The sequence below is a fragment of the Hippoglossus hippoglossus genome, chromosome 23 (assembly GCF_009819705.1).
Source record: "Hippoglossus hippoglossus isolate fHipHip1 chromosome 23, fHipHip1.pri, whole genome shotgun sequence".
NCBI lineage: Eukaryota > Metazoa > Chordata > Actinopteri > Pleuronectiformes > Pleuronectidae > Hippoglossus > Hippoglossus hippoglossus.
The window spans coordinates 13125695-13149430 of NC_047173.1; the positions used below are offsets into that span (position 1 = coordinate 13125695).

The 23736-nt window shown below is 45.3% G+C and overlaps 1 protein-coding gene across 2 annotated transcripts; it reads left to right on the top strand.

Annotated features, from left to right (window-relative positions):
• Window positions 1-1501: 1501 nt before the first annotated feature.
• LOC117757454 (proline rich transmembrane protein 4) lies at window positions 1502-23385 on the top strand. Of its 2 annotated transcripts, none has more exons than XM_034578636.1 (4): window positions 1502-1643; window positions 9030-10159; window positions 15017-15160; window positions 20018-23385. In XM_034578636.1, the coding sequence occupies exons 2-4, from the start codon at window positions 9124-9126 to the stop codon at window positions 22087-22089; spliced, it is 3252 nt and encodes a 1083-aa protein (XP_034434527.1). In that variant the 5' UTR covers window positions 1502-1643; window positions 9030-9123; the 3' UTR covers window positions 22090-23385. The 2 variants fall into 2 exon arrangements, with proteins under 2 accessions (XP_034434527.1, XP_034434528.1); XM_034578637.1 differs by having other exon boundaries at window positions 9041-10159.
• The last annotated feature ends 351 nt before the right edge of the window (window positions 23386-23736 follow it).

The window sequence follows — 23736 nt, forward strand, 5'->3', positions numbered from 1 at the left end:
GACACCAGAGCTTTATCTCACTGGGGTAAAAGTAAAGGTGGTAAGAATAGCAAGGACACTCAAGGTCAAACATGTTATTAGGGCGAGTTCGCCTGCGCCGCCGGCTGTGGGGCGGAGGGGGCTTCATCAGAGGCAGCTCCGCTCGGCCACCGTTCAGGAAATGATGTTTCCTCGGGCTGATTGTTTCTATATTTGGGGAAATCCTGAGGATCATAGAGATCTCTGGGATATTGTGTCAAAGTTACTGGGCAACAGTATCACGCTCCGATTGGACGTCTTCGATGTAAACAGAGATAAGACGGTGACGCCACGAAATAATGTTGTAAACTGTGGCAAAGGTGAGTCGGTTCAACCAATGTGGACTTCGTAGGAGACTGGGGAGGATGTTGTTCTGTGCCTGAGGGATTCAATACAATACAATACAATTCAATACAAGAATAACAATTGAGTGTTACTACCTGGAAGTTACATTCATATTAGACAATTCTGTAACTCCTGTATTCAGTGTTAACCATAGACTGTATATAAAGATGGACGACATGACAGCTATACAAAAGTGAAGCCAAATCATCTGGATCGCCCCCTGGTGGCTGAGTTACTGCATAAACTCTGGCTCCAGATAAAATCATCAGCAGAAGATGGCTTCATTTTTGCATCATGGGAGGAAGTGGAGAGGCGTCTTGCAGAAAGCGAGCATTAATAAAACAATGTTGTCTTTTGAGTGTTTAGAGCAGGATTTTGCAGAATCTAATTCGATTTTATCGCCTGTTAAATTATTATTTGGTTATTTTATCGGTTATGGTAACGGTACACCAGCCACATTTTTTACTGAGCTCTGGGAATGTGAATAAATTGATTTTAAAGAAGACACACAGTCAGACGTGTCAGACACAACTTTGATTAAAATCAGTTTTGTAAAACTAATTAACTAACGGTTGATAAGAAGTTTACACTGTGTTGATTCATTTGGAAGACCTCATGCTGCAGTAAGTCATTTCTTTAATACACACAGTTTGATCCTATCCAATAGAAACGTTGGACAAAACTATGCAAACACAAGTTGTAATAAGTTTTCCACAATCGGACCAAGCGCTTTGATTTCGTGTCGCGGTGGGTGATTTATTTGCAGAGCCGAAAAGTCAACATCAGCATATGAGTTTTATTGGGTCTTTTAAAATAATGCGTTCTTGTGTGTAGATGCAGCTCTGTGTTTAGGTTGTGTATGTTGGATTCAGCATGTGTGTGTGTGTGTGTGTGTGTGTGTGTGTATTCGCATTCTGACGCCGAACCCTGTTTCCCAGTGTCCACAGCATTGGCGGATCTCTGCTAATGAACAATTTGCTCAGTGAGGTGTGACCACAGGCATTGTGATGGAAGCCACAGAGTAGACTCTACTGATGCAGTGAGCGAGAGAGGCTGAGGCGAGTGCAGAGAGAGAGAGAGAGAGAGAGAGAGAGAGAGAGAGAGAGAGAGAGAGAGAGAGAGAGAGGGAGGGAGGGAGGCAGACTGGAACTCAGCTTCACAGCAGCAGACGAACCTACAGGCTCAGAAAGACGGTCTCTCTCCTGCAGCACACACACACACAATCACACACACTCACACCTCTGGCTGTGTGTTCTCCACCTTCTCCCACACATCTGCAGGTAAGCAGCTGTTTTCATCTGCATGTACACACACTTCCTCTATGCGTATGTTAATCAGCCGGTCTGTACATATGGGGTACGTGTGTGTTTTACTCCCATATGCATGCTGTAACACTGTGACACTGTAGCTGCAGCTGTACTATGATTGTGTGTGTGTGTGTGTCGGTGTACTCACACACATACTGTATTTCATTGAACATGTGTACCAGGGCTTGAGGTTGATGTTGTTGCATTGATATTTATTAAAATCAGGATTAAGGAGAGAAGGGGGAATAATTGAATTTAAAGGCAAACAAGCAAACGGGTATGTATGGTATGTGTGTGTGTGTGTGTGTGTGTGTGTGTGTGTGTAAGAGATAGAGAGAGAGAGAGTGTGTGTGTCAGTCAGTGTGTCATCTGGGCACAGGCATATATTAATATGATAATATTCATGGATATCTGGGTTGGGCATCCTTATGTTGTCTAAAATATGTCTACGTGTGTATGTATGTGTGTGTGTTTTGGTGATTGCAAACCATGTGTGTGTGTGTGTTTGCATATGTGTGAGTGTGTGTCTGCCTATTTGCATGTGAGTGCAGCACACACTCCCAGCAAGCGGAACAGCAAAGTCCAAAAGGTGCTCAAATCCCGGCGGATTAGCGAGACGTCTTTGGCTTCAGCTGTCGCCATGGCAAAGGCAGCCGGTGGAACGCCTGCGTCTGAGGGCGTCCTCGTATAATGGACAGGTCCACTGCATTCATCAGCTCAGGGGGCCGAGCGCTGAGCATCAGCCCGGCACGGTTAATGTCATTCTCAAGCACGGGGAGCTTCATGAGAGGGTTCTTTAAAGAGATGGAGTAGAAGAGGCGTGGAGGGACGTTTAATCTGTGCAATCTGAGCAAATCAACAAGTCCTTTTTTCTTCAGATGCAGATGTTATGAGCTGTGTGATCACAGGACAGCATAGAGATTAGGAGAGAGGGGGATTAGCCTTGTTTGTAAATAGCATGAGTGACGATCCAGTTTGGTTGTAAAAGCAGCCGGACATGTACGTAACCTGCTGGAGCGCTGCCTGCGGTGCTGCTAATTCCAGATCTACGGCTGCAGCTTTGGTTATTCTTGGACATGAGAGCAGCTCTCTGTGGTCGATTGTCCAGGGACGGCTGGCTGTAGCTCAGGCTCCATTAGTTAGTCATCAGAAGAAGGAATTACTGAGTTCAACAGGGATTAATGAAATGCACTGGTTAATAATATGTGTATTTTTTGGCAGCGGAGAACTTTCGCCTCCCGTTCACTTCAATTCTGAGCGAAGGGGGCGAATTAAACCTCTGCTTCCATCGGCAAAGCAAATTCCCAACGTTTGTGTGGTCGACCCCACTTGGCCGACATTGGCTGTAGTTATATAAAATCAGCCAAGATGGAGGAGACCCTGATATTAACCAGGTCAAACTAACCGCTACTTTATGATGTCGGAAATGAAAATTATAAACCGCAAACCAAAAACCACTCGTCCGACAACGTCAACAGCAAACGGACAACAGACCACACACCTGATATCTGTGTGCGACACATCCTGCACTGCCCACATCCACCAAGCAATGATACGTAAATTTGCGTAGGTGTGACCGTGCCCTTACACGGGACGGACACATATGTGTTGGAGACTGAAAAGCTGCTTATACACTTTGAACAGGGTGACGTCATGTGTTGCCGAACTGCATTGTGGTTCCATTGCATTACGTTGCAACGTTTTCACGCAGCAAAGGAGGCACCAACCAATCGTATCGTGCGTTGACACAATGCGTACGTGCAACTCCAACATGAGAGTTCTGATCAACGACTACAACCGGCAGCCAGTTAGCATAGCTTAGCATTAAAAGGCTAGTGGAAATAGGGGCCAAACAATTAGCATAGCTCTGTCCATAGATAATGAAATTACAATACTGAACAGATGCGAGAGAGACACTGATCTTCATCCCCTGCAAGAGAGATAACGGATGGATTTCCCAGAATGCAATGAGTGCATGTCACAGTGGGGTGAATCAGTGCAAAAGCAATATATGAGCCTATTATGAAAATATGATCATCTGGAAATGATTCCACTCACCAGCGCAGTGACTGATTCATTTTAAATTCCAATTTGGATACGGCATGATATATTTAATCAATGTTAATGGAGACGCTGAACGCACAATATACAGTGTTCATCCATAATGGTGAAGTGAAGCGACGGTAAAATTAATCTGTAAAAGAAAACAAATAAGGGGAGTTATGATTATTACCATGTGAGAATAATAATCTTAATGTGTGTATGTTCTTAAAATTCCCTCGTGTCAGAATGATTTGCAATGATCACCTGCTGTACATCCATTAACAGATGATATACAGACACTTCCCTGCCACAATAAGCCTTCCAACACTTTACAAAGCCCCTTCCAATGTGCTGCTTTATGCAGAATAAATCCCTGCTGGCTCAAAGCGAACAGTCACATGGAATCTGCGCGGTATTGACAACCCAGCGTCGTGTCAAAGTCACGAGAGGACAACAGGAAAAAAGCCATAGGTTGAGATGGAGCCTCTGATGCTGAAGAGCTGCAATCGAAAAACATGCAGGGGCCCTGGCAGCATGTGGGAGGAACGCTCTGGTAAAAACACACGGATATATACATGTAACAGGTAACCATGGAAATAATACTGGAGTGGAAAAGCAGTGCTTGTAAATATGCACACCCACACAGCGGATTGAGGAAAGACAAAACTCCCACTAACCGTGGCCATTTGCAGGAAGGTGAATTTACTCCGTTATCTCAGACTGTGTCACGGATCCTCGGGCCTCGTCGTGCTCATGGCAGGTTTGTTAAATAGTAATGACGTCAGCTGCAGTCCATTCATCTCTATTTGTGACTCCCCTCAGTGTAGAGTCTGTCTGATTCAATAACTCACTCCTCTAATTCAGTCTACATCCGTACAATTACGATATTCAGTTTTAATCCCAAACGTAGACCGGGTGTGAATGTGCTGGTGTAAACAGGAAGCATTAGGTTGCTAGGATACAAACAAGTATATAAACAAATAATAGCTTGTCTCCGACACATTTAACTAGTTGTTTCATTGTAAAATGCAGAATTTTAATCAGCAAAGATAACGGGCTCGGCCACGCTTGTAATTCATTATCCACTTGTAGCCGAGTATTTTATTTATTTGTTTTATTACGGAAGGTCGCCATGTGATAGGAGCCTGGCGAATCAGCGAATCAGGCTACGTTGTGACTGAAAAGACCCAATCGGCAAGCAGACATCTCAGTTCATACTAAAACGCAGCCCTGGAGCTTTCAAATTAGCATCTTTCTAAACATAGTGAGGATGTAGCCTCACTCGTTTCTCCTTTTATACCTTAACCTCTTCTCTTTTCTTTGCCTCACGTCTTACATTCAGTCCCCGAGTCTGTTCTTCTCCTTTCTTCTTTCTCTCGTTCATTAGCTTTACAACCGCGGCCTTATTACGATCGCACCGGGGCTCCGCTGCCGTCAGATTAATTCAAGAAAAACAGAGGAGTAACATGGTGCAGCAGGTTGAAGCCTGATTAAGATCAAGATGGCTGATGGTCCTGAGAGAAGAGAGAGCAAGGGGGGGGGGCTTCTCATGCACAGAACACACTAACACATGCACACACACACTAGACTAAATTGAAAGACAGGAGTCTGTTTACAGAGTTAATAAAAGAGGCTCTGGCAACAAACTAACGAAGCATCAGGGCGGCTGCTGCAGGGTTTACTCTCCCGGATGAAGAATGCCACAACTGAATGTCAATATGTTCTCTGTCTCTTTCTCTCCTGCCCTTGTCTTTTGCTCTCTGCCCTTCTCCCTCTGTTTCTCTCTATCTCTGCTCCATTGAACACACTACAGTGGCAGAACCCCCCCCCCGACTCGTCTTTGTCAGGAGGAGTGAGACAAAAAAAACGCAAGTGAAGCAATGGCAGGGACTTGTAAATTCTCCCCACAGACACTTTTTTTTTTATAGCTCCTTTCCACTCACTGTGCTGCCTGTCAAACCAGACAAAGCCTTCACTAACGGGCGGGTTTCTGATGTGGTGACGAGCGGTGACAAGAGAAGTCAAAGGGCCGAGTAGGAACGACTGTAAAACACAAGCTGTGGAGTGGGTTTAGATCCATTAGTGGACAGTTATTAGAAGTTAGATTAAATTGCGGAAGAAATGACTGTTTTGCTTCCATGACAAAGCTGCTATTATCAATATTTTATACTGACAATGGATCATTTGAATATATGTATGCGAAAGTGGTTTCTCACAGTATTTAAACCCACAGAAGATTATCTCCCAACTCTGCAAACAAAGATAAACATCTCCACTTCCTCCCGCGGAACAAAAGTGATGCCAAAATACACAAGATATGGGTACGGCCATCTTGTGCTCTTCGCGTGATTTGGCTCGGCAGTCATCGTGGTTTGGAGCTGCACTAATACACGCTCTGTCGAAGCTGTTAACATAACGTGTCACCCGTGTTTTCATAGCATCAAATAACTAACTAAAACCAAACCTATCAGAAAAATGAACAAACAAAACGTCGTTATGATAAGAGTTACCTAAAATGACAGGAACCATCCCTGAGAGAAATGTATTTAACTTTTTTGTCTGGTCCATGTCCCATCCACTAACAAGGAGGAGGCAGGGTTTACGACATATACTGCAGCCGGCCACCAGGGGGCGATGAAGATGATTTTGGATTCACTATTAAGCAACAAACGAAAAGTGACAAATGTAAATGAATGCTAATGACGTGTATTTGCTAACGTCAATCAATTTGAAGGGTTATAATACGGTTGTGATGATTCCACTGATCGCCCATGTTTAACTGTATTAGGAGATGTAGTAGAAGTATCTGGAAACTTAGCTTGTCCTCCTTGAAGCATATACGTCTATGTTTCAAACAATATACGTCTATATTGCCAAGAATAAACATCTATATTTCCATGATTAATCCTTTAAAAGATAATTGTGATCTCCTGATCATATCCGAGTTGCAGTGAGCTCTAACTTTGTGGAGGTGGAAGATTAAAAACTTGAACGTCTGCCATGACAGGATGAGTCAGCCATGAACAAACCACCATCTGCTCTGCTGCTGGAGTCAAATCAGACAAATGGAAAGTCGTCTACTTGCCTCGGTGATTGGAAAGAATTGGAAAAGCGTGCGCTGGATTCTGCCCCAAACTGAAACATAAGGAGACGACCAAAGTTATTTTAACTGAGAGATTATATAATCAAGCACTGTTTGTAAAATCAGATCAAAGACTGTGAAGTGAAGTAAGAATTTTCCTTTTCACCAAACTGTTTGATACTGAACTAATTTGATACTGTGGTGAAATGTGAGAACGTTAACCAAAATGAATTATACATGTTCCCTGTTGTCTAAATAATTGATCAACAAAATGGTCTTCGGGGATGAGAGATAATTTGCTCGGAGCTTCACAACTTATTTAAATGTACAAAAAACAGACTCATTAATAATATGACTCATCTCCTGCATTTAAAGTTGCATTCAATAGATTATTGGACTTTCTGGAACGTCTTGAAGATACAAAGCAAAGTTGGTGTGGGTGTGTGTGCAGAACAGTACACGTGGGCGAGCAAGTGCACAACTGCACGATCATGCATCTACAATCACATCGATGAAATGTGACCATGTGGGGGCTGCATGGTGCAGGCTGGAACACACAGGTATCTAAAAAAAAAAAACACCTCACCCCATCAAACATGATTTTCATGCTGTTCAGTCAAGATGCTAAAACTGGGGAGTGTGTGGGAAGCCCCCCCCCCCCCAATATCCGACTGTGCATCCAGGCTGGTTTCATCCCTCCAGGTGGGAGGATGGAAGGTCGAGTCCCTGCTTTTCACATCAGTGACAACAAAACCCAAGACGCTCGTTGATCTTGTACGAGCACTAGAAATAGAAATAGCAAGAACATAAGGGAGCAGAGTGAACTGACGTGGATTATGGACGGAAAGTGAGTCGTTAAAAAAGTTTGTCGGAGAGAAGAAAAGATGATGACAGTGATGATAACGTGTGAGAAATGATTCATCAAGACAATAAGAGCATTTTAGTGCAATTAATTCATGAATCGGCACAATCACACGCTGTCAAACACATTTTTATATCCTCAGAAATACTCTTATAGTGTTTAGATAGATCTAGAGAGAGAGATAGATAGATAGATCTAGAGAGATAGATAGATAGATAGATAGATAGATAGATAGATAGATAGATAGATAGATAGATAGATAGATAGATAGATAGATAGATCTAGAGAGATAGATAGATAGATAGATAGATAGATAGATAGATAGATAGATAGATAGATAGATAGATAGATAGATAGATAGATAGATAGATAGATAGATAGATAGATAGATAGACGGACATGGTCTTAACTTTAACTTTAAACTAAACCCTGATAGACACATTCAGAAGTACAATAATCTATGTTCATCCATATATACACATAGGATACATGTGCAGAGAAGCATTACTACTTATCTACTCTCACTCTATATATGGATGAAGTGAAAGTAAATGTGAAGTCAATGATCGGATGGTTCTCTGTGAATATTGATGTCTTTTTTTCTCCTCTCCCACACAACTAGATCTTTCTCCGTCCGCTTTAAAGAACAAATAAATCTGAGATTGAAAGAGAGCTGGGGGGAGTCAGGGGGGGGTTGAGGGAGTCAAAGGGGGAGTTAAGTGCAGCTAAAGCATACAGGTTGTTGTTCTCGCCGGGGAAATTCCTCCGGTGCTCCAGTCTTTTCACTGAGGCAACAGGCTAGTGACTTTGAACCACTCGGCGGGCCACAAAAGAAAAAGAGGTCCCTCTATTCTTACGTTGGCAACCCGGACCCCTAATTCCCCCCCCCCCCGCGCCCCTAAAACCCAACCCTCACACATTACGTCTCGACCACTCCTCACTGAGCAGGATACATATGGACGGAAGTTCCTTCATTAATCGGTCAGTCCGTGTGGCCGCCCAACCGCTGCGACACAGCATGACATAAATACTGACCACCGCATCCAACAGGACACCACTAATTGCAGGGTGTCCGTAATACTTAAGTTCTTGTTCTGATTTGTGGCGGGGGACGTTTTTTTTTTAGCCTGCTAACTTGGGCAGCAGCTTGTAATGGGTGGCACAGTTTCTACACTTGATTTACTGTCTGGTCTGGAAAAATACAGCTGAAAAGCAGGTCACGCTCCGAGGACCTGGGGTTCAGTTGTCCAAATCATGTTCAGCGAAAGGAAAAATCAACAGACGCAAGGGTCTGTCGAATCAAATTTAGCTGCACAAAGAGGCGGATGAGAAGCGTGTCACTCAGTGTCCTGTTTCTGCTTGTGTCTTTCAGGCCGTTCTGCTGCGGAGTTCGGGCCAAACCCTGCTTCAGGGAGCAGGAGGATGGAGAACAACATGTGAGCGGCCCGTGTGCCCCCGTCGACAGCATGCTTCGTCTCCACCGGACCTTGGTGCTCTGCTGCTTCTGGTGTTTTCTGCTACTTCACGGACAGGCTGACGAAGAGGCCCTCTGGGGACCGACACCACCGAAAGAAAAGCCACCGGAGAATAAAGGAGGCTGGTTTTCCTACATTCCCTACTTTTCCTCCCTGCCAAAATTAAAAATCCCCTTCATCGGGAGTTCGGACAAAAACAACGAGGCCGCCGCGTTGACCACAATCGCTAGGGGGTTGAAAGACACGTTTGAAATCTCGCAGAACTCGGGTTCAGGGGAAGGGAGCGAGTCTGAGGCATCTGAAACACCCACCACTTCGGGGCTCCCAATCAGCGTGACAAAGATAAGAACTGAGTCACTTCCCACAGGAACATCAGATTCTCCACACAGCAGCATAGCGCAGAGCGACAATGATGCTCTTGTCTCAGACTCCCACTCTCCCACAAGCAGCTCTATCAGCAGCAGTAACAGTCCGGCCGCAAGCAAAAACGCTCCTGAACAAAACGCAACACATACCCACCCTCCACAGGGCATCACACTGGCAGCCGGACCCAGCATGGGAGCCACAGCACGACACCTCCAAGAGCAACGCACTGATAAGGAGGTGGCTGAAGATTTTACAGGGAAGATCTCGTCGACGATAGCACCAGAAACCACAGTTCCCACCGCCTTGACATGGGCTGCTACCCAAACCTCCACAACAAAGCCAGGACTGGTCGAAACCACACTGACCACACGCAGACACTCTCTGAGGCCCGATACCCCCCCTACGACCTCAGAGACAACGTTTGTCAGAAAACCACAAGAGTCGACTGTTGGTTTTACCCTCCACGCTGGAGAGGCCACAGTGGCAGAAACTCACTCCACTCAGAATGAGGCTGAGCCGGGCGTCTCCAAGGCCGGGTCTGGGCCCGGGGGGGAACAGCCGGGGGTAATCACCACTGCCATGGGGATCGATCGCAAACTAGTCCAGGAATCCATAACGAGCACAACTCCGAGCCTAAAGGTTAACTTCCCAATAGCAGGAGGTAAGCAAAGTTACACAGATCAATAGCTCCCTGCTTCCACTCAATAGATGTGATCAATCATGTGCAGGCAGCGTCTTAAATGTCCAATAGCCGGCTGTCAAAAGGTTACAGACAGTTTGGCTGTCGGTGAACATGTCTGACATGGTAAGTAGTCAAAGGTGTGGAGATTAGCATAAATCCAGATGTTGTGGGATGCCTGTCAACACTCACAGAGTCGGGAATCAGCATTAACGTGACTGGACTGATGAGTTACGGGTTGGAATTCATGTTTGTTAAGCTCAAAGAGAGAATCTTAAAGGGACAGTAATGATTTTTTTGACATATATGTTTTTTCTCACCGGTGCCTTCAATGCAAGCGAACGCGACTTCAGAATAAAAACAAACCTCTGGAACGAGTAAATCAAAGCTAAAGCTGTAATGGAAGTTGTTTCACAATACAGTAAAAAAAAGGTCTGATTCATCTTCCAACTTCGTCTTTGCTGCTTTTCTAAACTTTTATTCTCCAAAGCGTCAGAATCTGATTTGCAATCTGTTGTGGACGGTTAAAAAGTTCTTCTGAGTGTTGTTTCCTGACCTCATCTACAGCTGTGGCTAACTCTGCTTTTCACAATCGCTTCCAGTGAATAATTGGCACCGACCTACTTCGATTCTCAGTGGCCCATCCCCCAACCGCCGGTGTCAGTCTGGTGTCTGTATGTTTAATGAGTCTTCCGGTCGTGGGTCGTCCACCAAGGACAGACACATTCATCATGCAGGGTCAAAGGTTGGGCCAGAAGATGATGAGTCGATTATTCTCAGCCGTGGCGAGTCTCTAATATTAAAGTAGCATCGGATGATAGTACTAGAGGTGGCGTTGGCTACACCTGTCCTGGGTTTTAGCCTATGGGATTTCTTTTTGTAGATTTTTAGTGTTTAAGTGCATCAGTTTGTTTGATCTGAAAAGCTGGTGCACGCATGTGTTTCAGTTTCAGAATAAGATGTGATATTTATCCCATATAACCCCGTCCTCTTGCTCAATGTCAGCCGGGCTCCACCCTCAGAGGGTAAAGCCGTATAGATAACGGATGGATGGATTAGTGATAGGGCTGCTTGCGCATATTGATTAGCTTCCATATTTTATAGCTGTCGTCCCATCAAATGTCCATAAATAACCAAACATCACAGTTATGCTTTTGCGAAATTTGAAATTTAAATAGATTTTAGTCCAAACAAACCATTCGGCAAAGCAACAACACAATTAATCTCAATGAAATAAGCGTATATTATACTTATACTTATATACTTATATTTGGTGCTAAAAAATGTAATGCTTCCTCACACATTTCTTTCACCCCTGTTCCTTAATAGTTGTTGTATAAACATGCAATTTCCTTTTTGTTTCATCATTGCTTTTAATATTTTAAGCAACAATTGGCATAAAAGCCATTCAAGCAGGAGCTGCTCTGGAGATTTCCACCATATCACATGGTCATCATTAGAAATAAGAGGTTTCCCACTCTTCCTATTTTTCAGATTAAAGACGTTTCTCTCGTATGCCATGAAATCACAAGCTGTAGAACAGCCTCTACGCTTCTGTGTCCAAGGTCAAGTAATGGACCTGTCATGTTTTCTGCAAAGCGTCAAAATGTTAATTAGCAGCTTCCCAGCATTGGAATGCAACCGCTCCAGATCTTATATCTCCCACGCTGCTTTGGCCACTTGCATTTTGTTTAGTCTGTGGCATCCAGTGTTGTGTCTGCACTTGTTTTCAGTTGAGGCGTACAGGGGAAAGATATGGAGGGTGGCTTCGCCTGCCCCGGGTGGGGAGGGAGGGCTGCTGTGGCCCTGTATCAGTATTCCGAGCGCACGCTCAGTGAAAACCACCGCCTCTCCCGTGGGACCATCCGCTCGCCAGTCGCTGCTCATGGATGCTGAACATGCTTCTTGCCATTTAGTCTCCTCTATCCCTCCCTCGCTTCCTGTTCCCCGTGCTCGTTTTGTTTGCCTCTGTGCAAACACAAATCCCTGTCGCTTCCAGATTCCATGTCGAGGGCAGATGCTTAATTGGATGAAAATGTCCAAGAGGAATGAAAAACCAGAGGAATATGTAGCTCTTAGTGTCCTTGTTGTGGTGTTACTCTGGAATCTTGCATTGCTTTCAAACGACTGCACCTTTCCAAAGGACACAGGGGGAGAGGGAAATGAAAATGAAAGCACGGCCACCTTTCATTATCATATATTATCCCAGTGTGAACAAATCTGCACAGGGTGAATCATTTACCAGCTGGAGGAGTTGAGCATCACCGTCATAAGGGTGTGTTTCCATTGATCTAGGGAGGGTTGGCTGTGTGGCGTTGCCCTTGAGGAGGCTGTCAGGTATAAAAACAGCGATGCTCGGCTTCCGTGTCAAATCCTCCACTGAGGGACACGCCAACACCCGATAGCAAGGGCAGAGCACACGAGGAGGGGAAAGAGGGAGCGGAGGGACGAGGCTGAGGAGATGTGGGTTTTTCTAAAGCATCTCAGTTTGCCACGATCTTCTTCTCTTCATCCTGCTCCCTCTCTCCCCTCCTCCACTAAACAGCAGCGAGGCTCGACCCAGAACACTCTCCATTAAAACCGGCACGGACGGGTCGTCTCTGTGAAGGGTGTGTACGAAACAGCCTTAATGCGGCCGTTTACTGATGAATTGATTATGGAAATGGTTTTACACACAACGATGTGCCCTGAATATCGGATGCCCTTGTGCAGGATTTAAATGGGAAAACTGCTTGACTACAAAGAGATAAATTAACCACGAGTTACAAAAAAGCTGTTTGTTTTTAAGATTTGACTGAACTGGCCGATGCGGGATGATTCCTCACCTCTATTCAGACTGAGTTCAAAGCAGTTTAAAGAGTACCACAGTTATGAAACCCCATGGCTTACTTAGCTACTGAAAATGAGCCAAATTAGAAGCAACGTGATGCAATTCTGTGCAAGTACATTAAGAGAAAAATCCAAATGAGCTAACTTTGTTATAATATCTAGTTTTTATGCATCTGATTACGGGCGTTCGATTCCCCCGCGGCGCAGCTATCAGCCCCTTCCTATTATTTCTTATCTCTCTAAGCTCAGAGTGTTTGTTACCACAATCCATGCGTGATTCTTTCAAACAGGAAAAATCCACTCAGCGCTGACTGAAGCAGATTCAGCTTTTGTGTTGTTTTCATTATTTCAGGAAGCTGAAGATAATAATGAGTCCCTGCAACACAATGTGAAGAACTGTAGCACCATGCTCACATCCTGTAGTACTGATGACTGTGATTCAATTCGGTCCAGATCTCAGGATGAAACCGGAATTGTTATTGTTTGTGCACAAGAAGAAATAAAGTCCTACAGATTCCTCACCCAAGGAGAAGAAGACACACACAGATTCTTCTTCACGTGGGAAACAAAGGATCGACAGACAGCACCTACTGTACAGACTTGCCTGTGGCGTTAACTTAATTTGCTCCATCTAACAAGATCAGCCACAGATGTGATGCGGGGACAGTAAACAGCCGCTCGTGTACGAACAGAGGAACTCATCTCTTTAGCAGAATCACTGACGGGTAGCTATTTACAGACGACTGCTGACGGAGCAAAATAAACAGCAAAGAGGGATCAGAGAGGGAGGCAGGAGCTTAGTGGATCACTCAACCTTCCACATTAGTGCTGAATTTATCACTTTTTTCTGCAGTTTTACATACGTTATTTCCATTTGTCTACAGAGTCTCACTCCAAACATTTAGCAAACAACTAGAATGGCTCTTTGTAAAGCTCATACCTCTGCTTAGATATCAGTTCCCTATAAATTCATCAAGATCCATGACGTATTCCCTGAAAGAAAGATTGAGACAAAAAGTGAAATATTTCAGTTGTAAGTTCAGTGGAATTCAGGAAAATGGCCTCTCATCTGGGAATTTTGCTTTTGAAGATGGATGACAACTCAGACTAGACGCCAGCTGTGCTGTGTGTGCAGGTGTTTACATGTGCAGTGTGTTCTTTTACATGTGATTAACTCAAGCCTCGTGCGCATGACCTAGATCAGGAGATGATATCATTATTCTCCCCGCACTCCTTACATCCTGGCATCTTTTATTAATGTTGAATCTAAAGTTATAAACCAACACTTTTTCCTTTTGCGTCATCGCTGTCAGTTCATCAGGTTCCTCCTCCCGACAGTTCTGCTCCATCACTCTTTTAAAACTGCTGCTCTGGGAAAAAAACACACACACAAGCCCGGAGCCCAGAGGCCTGACTGTGAAAACATTCGAGCACCGGAGGGAGAAAGAGGACGATTCTGCTCGGCCTCGTCGTCATTACTTCCTCTCTCTCTCTCTCTCTCTCTCTCTCTCTCTCTCTCTCTCTCTCTCTCTCTCTCTCTCTCTCTCTCTCCTTCGCTTGTGTTCCGGCTCGTACTTTTTTCTCTCCGTGTGTGCTCTTTATGAAACGCTGCTCCTCGTTGCCCCCTTCAAGTTAAAGCTCGAAGACAGATGATTGAACGAGGAGTGGGGAGGAGGAAACTGGTGCTGGAGCAGGCCGGACACACCCACCCACCCGCACACACACATTAGGATGTCAACGTAATTAGACTACAGAGGGCCAGACTACCGTGCGATGGATGACTGGCTACAACTAAGTGGATGATGGGCAGATCCATTTGACAGAACTGGGTTAGGAAATGTAGTCCTGCCATTTTCCGCAGAGCGAGGCCACAGATTTGCTCTCAGAGGAGAGAGGTTACACTTTTCGTTTTGCGAGCTCCAGATGCAGTTGTTCTCTCTTCAATCTGCATGGTTGTGCGTTTTGAAAATTGCTCATCACTCAGAGGTTAAACTGCACTTGTCTCCCCAGAGCTGCCAGGCCAGGAGGATAAGGAGGATGAGGAGGCTGAGGAAGGTGCGGTGCCTTCAGCTGCTGCAGATGACGACAGGAGGTCGGGAGACATTTCCACGCCGCCCGCAGAGCTGCTGACAACATCCCTGGCTCAGAGCACCGGTGAGCAAATGCATCCTTGGACATGTTAAACAAATACTGTGACTTTCGTCCCTTTTAAGCATGTGTTTGAGGAGGATGGATAAAAGAGCCGCATGCTGGTTTGTCCTGTGGTTGTTTCAATATCTGTAAATCTGTCAGGCGACTGGGAGAAACAATTACCCGGCATCCTCGGCCTGGAGCTACTAATTGCTTCCAAAGGGAGAAAACTGCTGAAACTGTGAGTCAGAGAAGTCCTGAGAGCTGAAGAGAGACGAAACACTGCCCACCTGACAAACAAACATCTATATGTTCTCTCAGATAAATAATCATAGATCTGACGATGATAGGTTCCTTTAAAAACAGGGGAAAAAAACACTCATTTTGATTAAAGATATTCTATTTAACAATTGTTCATTCAAATGTCTGAAAACGACCAGACCTACGTTGTTTATTTTGACTATTTGGGAATTTACATTATCCAAAATGTTAAAATACATACTAGATGGTGAATATCCCTTTACATCTGTCCATCATCATGAAGCCCATTTCATTAAAAGATCCACTTCCGACCCAGTTCACAGGTGCAGATGTAGCCCACATTCCCTCGCCCGGAATAGCAGATGTTGACTAAAATAGACTTGTCAAATGTGCCACTCGCTGATGATGGAGCGCCACTGGGCCTCTCTAGTTCGCTGCATCGAGAGCAATCGAACGAGTGTAACCCTAACGTGACGAGTGTGTGTCTCTGCCCTTTTGACAGTGTCCACCCCGAGAGCATAAATCGTTTGCGGCACATAAACAAATTTGCAGTCATCATACAAACTCTCCAATTTGCTTTCGTTGAACCGCAGCAGTGCTTTTATATTATGTCCAGCTGATTTAGAAGAAGATGAAACGGGCCCCAAGTTCCCCCCGACACGGCTCCTCCTGAATATGCAGCGTCTAACTGCCCCGCCAGCTCCTGCTAAATTGCTTTTTCTGCGTTGAGCCAAATTGAAGACGGAGGCAATCAGATGAAAGGTACACAGAGCTTTTCAGTATCATGATCAACACGCAGCCCATTAAAGACCGTGAGTGAGGGGCTCAGTGAAACATCAGAAGACTCTCTTCACCTTTATGACCTTGGATTACGGCTCCTTAGGGGAGACCCGTCAACCTTTACAGGCAAAACCCCGCTGACATGAAGACATAAATATCGCCCGTGTGTTTCCACTGAGACGTAATGAAACTACACCTCAGAAGAAATCATCTGTCAAGACGCGAAGTCTCGTTCAATATATTGGGACTTTGCTTGTGTGTCAACTGTCCCTGGCACGAGACGCTTGTTCCCACAGGAATGTGTCAGATGGCCGAGCAGCGGAACGTAACGCTGTGATCCATCCCCGCACTGCAGCCGCCGCCACATACCAAACCCCCGTGCAGGGGCCGGCTCAGGCCAGTCCCCTGTCAGCTCAGACGTGACATTCATCAACATGAGCAAGGCAGCAAAACATGGCACCGATTCAACGGCCGTCACGTTTTTTCCACACGGGACCCGACTCAGTGGAACAGTCCTGCCCTGGAAAGCAAACAAATGGACAGACAGGCGTAGGTGGGATGACACGGTGCTGAACCTCACCTACTTTTATCAGTGGCTCCCACAGTTTGTTTTCCACTCCAACGTTTCCTGTTTTGTTAGGACGACGTCATCAGTGCAGGTTCATTAGAGCACTGACATATTTAAGGCCTTCATTTCACTTTAGCAACACAACACCTGCGTCTCATTGAGATGGCTGCCGCGCTAATTCAATATTGAACCAACAATTCAATGTTATTCCAGCGTAGCGCTGCAAGTAGCGATTATGGTTGTCATTGATTCATGTTGATCATTATCAATGCCAGAGGCCCTGAGGACAGTAATGTCGGTCAGTCGGTCGGCCTCTGGACCAGAGAGATACATCGTCATATAGGGCGATGAATCTTCCTGACAGAAGGGATCCATTGGCTTTTCTGGTGCTGGCCTGGTGTTGACTTTTGTGGTCATGAAATCTTTATTGTCTATGACCAAATACCTGCTAAAGTAATTAGCCACAGTTAGTGCTATTTAGCAGTAAGATGATAACAATTACGTGCTATAGCTGCAGACTTGTTTTAAAGTTTTAAAATGTCCATCAGAAGTTCTCTGACCCTGAGAGCATCCTCCACTTGCTCGTTTTCTCAGATTGGCCCTTCACAACTCTCAGATAATGAAGGTACCGATGAGCTAGGAGCAAGTTTTAAATGTTCCAATATCAAGAAGCGACTAATTTCTTAGTTCATAACTGACTTCACTGATTAATTTGCTGTCATTCCTCTGATTTATTATCAAATATAATTTCAGCAGTAAAGTATTATGTGCCTGCAGACACCTAAGGACACCGCTGTCACTGTAAATCAACCACTGTGTCGTTCAGTCCTTGCTGGCAAATTAAACCACAGTGTATGGAACGGGATGTTTAGTCCTTTTGCTCCACTGACTCTGTGGCAGCACAGCTTGTCCTTGCACTTTCCTGACAGAGCACAAACATGGCGTCGCACATCTGAACGAAGTGACTGATGCTCACACATCTGTCCGGGGCGTTGCTGAAGGATGATTATGAAAAAGATGCATAAGGGAGCCAACTTGACAGCCTCTCACTTTGTCTTATTAAAGCCTAATCAGGACTTGATTAAAAAACATCAGCATCAGCGCAAAAAAACAAACCTCTTGACGACTCACTCGTTTTTTTTCCCTCTTGTTGAGGAAATCATGAAGCTTCAAAAGACGAGATGTGTGAAATAAATCTGCTGCATCACGCTACAGCATAAGATGCACTGGCTTCGGGTCATGTTTCTCCCGGAGCTCGAAGTTTTGAACATGAATCAGAGACAAACAAGGAACATTTAAAAAAGAGCCTCAACAACAGGCAGGGAAGTGCTGAGGCTTATGTCAAAGCACTTGAGAAAATCCTCTGCCACTCATGGGGATCTGCAGAGAGAGAGAGCATGGCTTCTTTCACAAGGGGCACTCGAGTACAGCGAGCGTCAACACACACAAGCACATGACCATTTCACTGCAGAACCACAAAACACAGTGGAAGCAGCAGCCACCATATACATTCTATCTATAACATTTGTAAAGAAGGCACAGAGCAGCAGAAGCCGAAAACATCAAGCAGGAGGGGAGGAAAATCCAGGACAGTCGAAGAGAATAGTGGCTTTTCCTACACAAACTATCCCAGTTTAAAAATAACAAACCCACCTATGGGAGTTTCCCTCTTTCTGAAGGCGGGGGCCGAAGGGAAATCATAAACAAAAGGGAGAATCGGGGAAACCAGGACAGGGTGGGATGGGAAACCCGAAAATAAAAAACCTATAAAAGTGCATTAAAAAGACCAATGAGAAAGACTTGAAACAAAAAAGGCTCGACCGCACGAATTCCCCTTTTAGCTTTAGTCAGGAAACAAATTAGACATCTTCAATCTATATGCAAAGATGTAGGGTACACTGCGGTGGTGAGGTCAGCACATTTAAGATCTCTAGCTGGCACATAACATGACCACCAGATATAATGGACTCCCCAGACATCGCTAGACGCACTTAAACCCACGTTTTCTTTGCAGTTTTAGACGAGTTACTACAAAAATAAGTCTTGAATCTCTCTCTCCAAAGTTATTGCACGTTTAATCCTTCCTTCCTGCTGTGTGATTTACTGTCGGTTTAGCCTGTTCATTTGCCCTGACTCTGCGCTCCGTTACACCACCTGGCTCTTCATGGAGGAGCGACTGTCTCTGATAAGCCTGCAGCAAAATGACTGATGAGAGTGTGTCTGCAAATAACAAGAGACGCAATTAGAAGCTGCTTCTCTTTTAATGTGACACAGTTTTAAGCCGCTATTACAACATTTCAACGTGTCCTCTGTAGCGGAACGACCGCATGCATGTGGTGCTGGTTACGCTTTTGTGGAAAAAGAAGAAGCTCCGGGGATGTGAGGCTAATTGACGTGGACACTAGGAGACTAAATACTGTTTGTCTTTTGGCCCATCTGTGAGACATTATGCAGCGTGAAGTGAATTACGTTGCATTCGAGTCATGCCCCAGTTAATTGAACAGCGAAAACTTGTTCGCCCGCAGATTAGCTTCGCAGGCGTCTCCGTAATGTCCAGGCAAACACATGTATACAGAGCTGAACCACTTAGAAACAGCCATTTCCTTCACAAAGCTAAAATGTCTAACACAATCATAATTAATGTTGCTTGCATGGAAACTCCAGATGGCTTATGTAATGCAAGGGAAACCGGCTCTGTGGTTTTGAGTGGGCTGGTCTCTCTCTCACACACACACACACACAGACACACACAGCCTTGTACTTTTGTAACTCTATCTTAGTGAGGACATTCATTGGTATAATTCTGACCCTAACCCTCTATTTTTAATCCTAGTAACCGGAACCTAATTCTAACCTTGAACCTTAAAGCAAATCTTAACCCTCAAACACCCCATCTAAACACGAGGACCAGCCGAAATGTCCTACTTTTCCCAAAATGTCCTCAATCAGTAAGGTCCTAACTCAAAATGGTCCTCACAAAGATATAACACACCCACCCACACACCCACACTTCTTTCCTTTTAATGCCCTGCTCGGTTTGAAGTTGCCTTCTTACAAGCTTTAAACGGGATTAGCACATGAGGAGGAAAAACAGTCTTTCAACATCTTGGACCAGATCTCATTTGTATTCTGGCTCAGATAGTTTAAACTTTGATTAAATGCTTCTCTGTACTCTCACGAGGGGGGAAATTAATGTGCTTTTATCTCATGTGAAAGTAGATGTTTAAAGCTATTGCAAATTCGATCATGCTGACATTCTACTTTCTTTCCAGGCACTACTTTGGAAACTCCACTTATTCCCCTCGACACTGAAGACTGGACGTTCGACCCGGTGGACAGCAGCGTCACGTATCTCCCAGACTGCAATAAAGAACGTTCCGGGATCTGCAACCTCTCAGACACGTGGGACTCCATCACCACCGCCCCCAGCTTGGACACCAGACCCACGCAAAACACCACTGCCGCAAACCAATCAATCAACCCTTTTCTAATCCCGGCTCCACCCATGTTGGTGCCCCTGTACTCTGACTGGAACAGTGCCATGGCAGCTTGGGGCCTGGCTTGGGAGGCACACGTTTATGGCGCTGGTTGTGTCTTCGCGATGCTAACGCTAGCCTCAGCGCTCAATCTGCTCTGCTTGCCACTGCGATGCCCGTCTGGGTGTGGCTACTTCGCTCTAGTCAGCCTGTTCCTACTGGCCGCAGGTTGTACCAGATCGTTCTCGCTCCTGTACGACGCCTACGGCCACCAGGATCGCCTGCCCTTCACAGAGGCCTCGCTGATGCTCTACGAGGCGCCCTTTCCCTGCCTGACAGCAGCTTTCGGCCTTGTTTTCCTTCTCCTCTCCATGCGTTCGAGAATGCAGCTCTCCTACTCAGCCTTCCAGAGACCCTGTTTCCTGGCCTGCCTGGTTGTCCTGCACTTTGCCACTGCATTCGGCCCAGTGACATTACTGAAGTTCTACCAGCAGAAGCCTCCCCTTTGCCTCTTTCTCTCACTCATCTCCCGTGGAGCCTTTGTAGTGCTGGCCACTTTTCTGTCTGCTGCCTACTTTGTGTTCTACATCTACGTGCGGGCGGACTCGAAGCACATCTACCACCTGAACAACACCTCTCCCACACCCGCTGAGCGCTACAACCGCTGCCCCTTTGCTGAGAGCCGAGATTGGGACCGTGCAGCCATAACTGTCTGTCTCTCAGCATTGTTTTCTTTAGCATGTGCAGGACTGCAGTTATTTGCAATACTCAATGCTATGGGTGTTGCCGGTGGAGAGGAGGTGTTCCACCCCTGGCCCTGGTGGGCTTTTCAGTTTAGCTGCAGACTATGTGAGCTCGGGGTCTGCCTCACCTTAGCCTTGGTGGTCGCACAACCTGTCTACTGTTCTGACCACCTTCCATCTGCAGGAAGCTGCTGGACTGAACTGCTGGCCTCCAAATCGACCATTCTGCCTGGGAGCTACCAGTGGAACCTGAGCCAGCAGGAGAAACTCGCCATTGTTGATACAGTAGGGCTTGGAGAGTCCGAGAGCCTTCCTCTTTACACCCTGATGGATGAGAGGCTCGGTAATAGTCTGAACGGCCTGGACCTCCTCTACCACAGCAACCGGGGCTTAGCATACCGAGACCTGGACCTGGATATGGACTGTCAGGGGTCAGGAAAAGCTGAGGATGGAGGAGGCCGAGAACCGTCAGGATCCTCATTCACCAGTGACTCCACCACAGACCTGCGGCCACCTTCGCCCATCAACCTGCGTCGCAGCATAGATGAGGCCCTCTTCAGTGAAGCCCTCTTTCCCATGAGCCTCTTCAGCCCTTCTATGCCTATTCGCCTCAGTGACATATCCATAAACCACCACAGGGTACCTCCCATCAACAGCCTGTGTGATCCTCTCACAGCTGACTCCAGCCTTTATCGGACTTCTTCCTGCATGGAGATGGCCTGTCAACCCCAGCCCCCCATCACCAAACCTCAAGGAGAAACCGTCACAGGCGCTCAACCGTCTCCCTCCCTCTCCTCCTCCTCCTCCTCCAGCTGCTCATCTCCTGAACGTTGGAGGGGCAGCTCTTCCTCGTGTTCTTTCTACAGAGCGTCTCTCGGGGGCTCCTCGCTTGTCCTCTGCCCGAGCCCAGAGAGACAGGCTCAGCAACCTGCCCATCGAGGGGACACAGGCCACCAGGCCCACGCTGACCCTCAGAGGCACTATCATACGCTGGGCGCAGCCTCACAGGAGAGCCTGGACCTGGACATGTCGTCTGAGGCAGACCGATCGGTGCAGGAGGAGTTCATCAGTGTTTGCAGACAAATCGATGCTTTGAGCATCTGCAGTGAGACGATTGATTTATAAAAGGACAGACTGGTCAAACGAGGGTGACACCAAGGTCTTAGTAAGAAGGTTTCGTGCAGCAAAAATACTGTCATGGTTTTTATAGCCTATTTGGTAGTGCATGGTAGCTTTTGCGTAAAAAACCCAGAGCTGCCAAAATGTTTTTTGGTGGTTGATAAGCTTTCTTATGTGGTCATTAGTGAATGTCTGAGAGGGTCAAAGTGCCAAGAATGTCAAAAGCCAAAAGGTCATTTGTAACTTTTTACATGTTTGATAAAGGAAGGTGAAGTTTGATACCGAAAAAAAAAAAACATTTTACTGAGTGGAGATAACAGGATTTTATTTGTACAATGTTTTTATTGCTTTCTGACATTCCAATAGATAGTACTGTGACTGAATTAAGCACTTATTAAATACTACTGAAGTAATACACTTTCACGTTCAGCAGAATATAACTGTCGTTCAATGTCATGTGGAAATACTGGGATTAATATTGAGTTTGCCGAACCATGAACTCATCATACCAATATGCTACATTGAGTTATGGTGCAGCGGCACCCTCTACTGGCAGAACATCATGCTACCTTTTCCCTTTGACTTCTATCACCAGTGGACTGAGCTTCTACATCTGACAGCCTCCTCCATGACTCGCTTACTAATTTATTTATGCTCAAATATAACTTTTGCTCAACACATTGTTTAATAAAAGTTTTGTTTTTATAACATCTGCCTCATTTGACTTCATATCCTGGAACGGGACATGACAGCTGGCGTTAAATAAGACAGTAATACGAACACAAGTTTTATTTATTTATTCTTAAACATATTGAACAGCAAAAAGCAACCTTCCTCTTCTCGAGTGTTATTACTGTAAACATGTTCTGAAGTGATACTCCTCAAAAAAACTCAAGAACTTTATTTATTGACGACTGAGTCTTTTCTGTCCATCTAAAAAGCCCTTGTTTTCGGGTTTTGGCTGTAGGTTGCAGAGGCTACCACTATGGCAACTTTAACACTAACATCTTACTTTATCAGTTTGGGCTTTTTAAATGGACGAGCAGGACTCAGATCTTGACAAATAAGACATTTTTAAAAGAACCTGAATTATGTCTTTAGGTGGGAGACTGAGAACAAGCAGCAGTCATTTAACTGAATATAGATGTATATATATATTTTTTCATATATTTCCATGTACACTTTCTCGCAGTTCATTCCAACGGCAAGACCTCTGTTTGTCGAGTGAACCCTGTGCAGGGTTACGTACATTAGCGAAAGCAACTGAACTCTAACACTGGGAGATTGTATAAAAAAAAAAAAGAAAAGAAAACAATACAGCTGGCAAAAAGGACAACCAGTATGAAAATGTTAGAAAAGCCTACTCCTACATCAGCTGAATGAAAACAACACACAGCGATAACTGTTACAAAGTAAGAAAAGGAGGCGAGGGTGTGTAGCATTATGCATTTTCACCGAGCTGTCATCTGCAGCCTGTATCCATCCCTGTTTCAAGGCATATCTCTGGTAAAAACTAAACAAAAAAATAAGCCCGTCACACAGAACCTACTGAGAGAGAGAGCGCAGGAATGAACGAGTGACAACGAAAAAACAAGCGACATCTTGTGCAGATTTTGGTTTTGAAGTTACAAAAGAAGAGTGTCAGAAGGAAGT

Excerpts from the sequence above, each read along its gene's own strand:
- LOC117757454 (XM_034578636.1), top strand. The coding sequence starts at position 9,124 with ATGCTTCGTCTCCACCGGACCTTGGTGCTCTGCTGCTTCTGGTGTTTT. Across the intron at positions 10,160-15,016 it reads TAACTTCCCAATAGCAGGAG|AGCTGCCAGGCCAGGAGGAT; the intron begins GTAAGCAAAGTT and ends TTGTCTCCCCAG. Across the intron at positions 15,161-20,017 it reads ATCCCTGGCTCAGAGCACCG|GCACTACTTTGGAAACTCCA; the intron begins GTGAGCAAATGC and ends CTTTCTTTCCAG.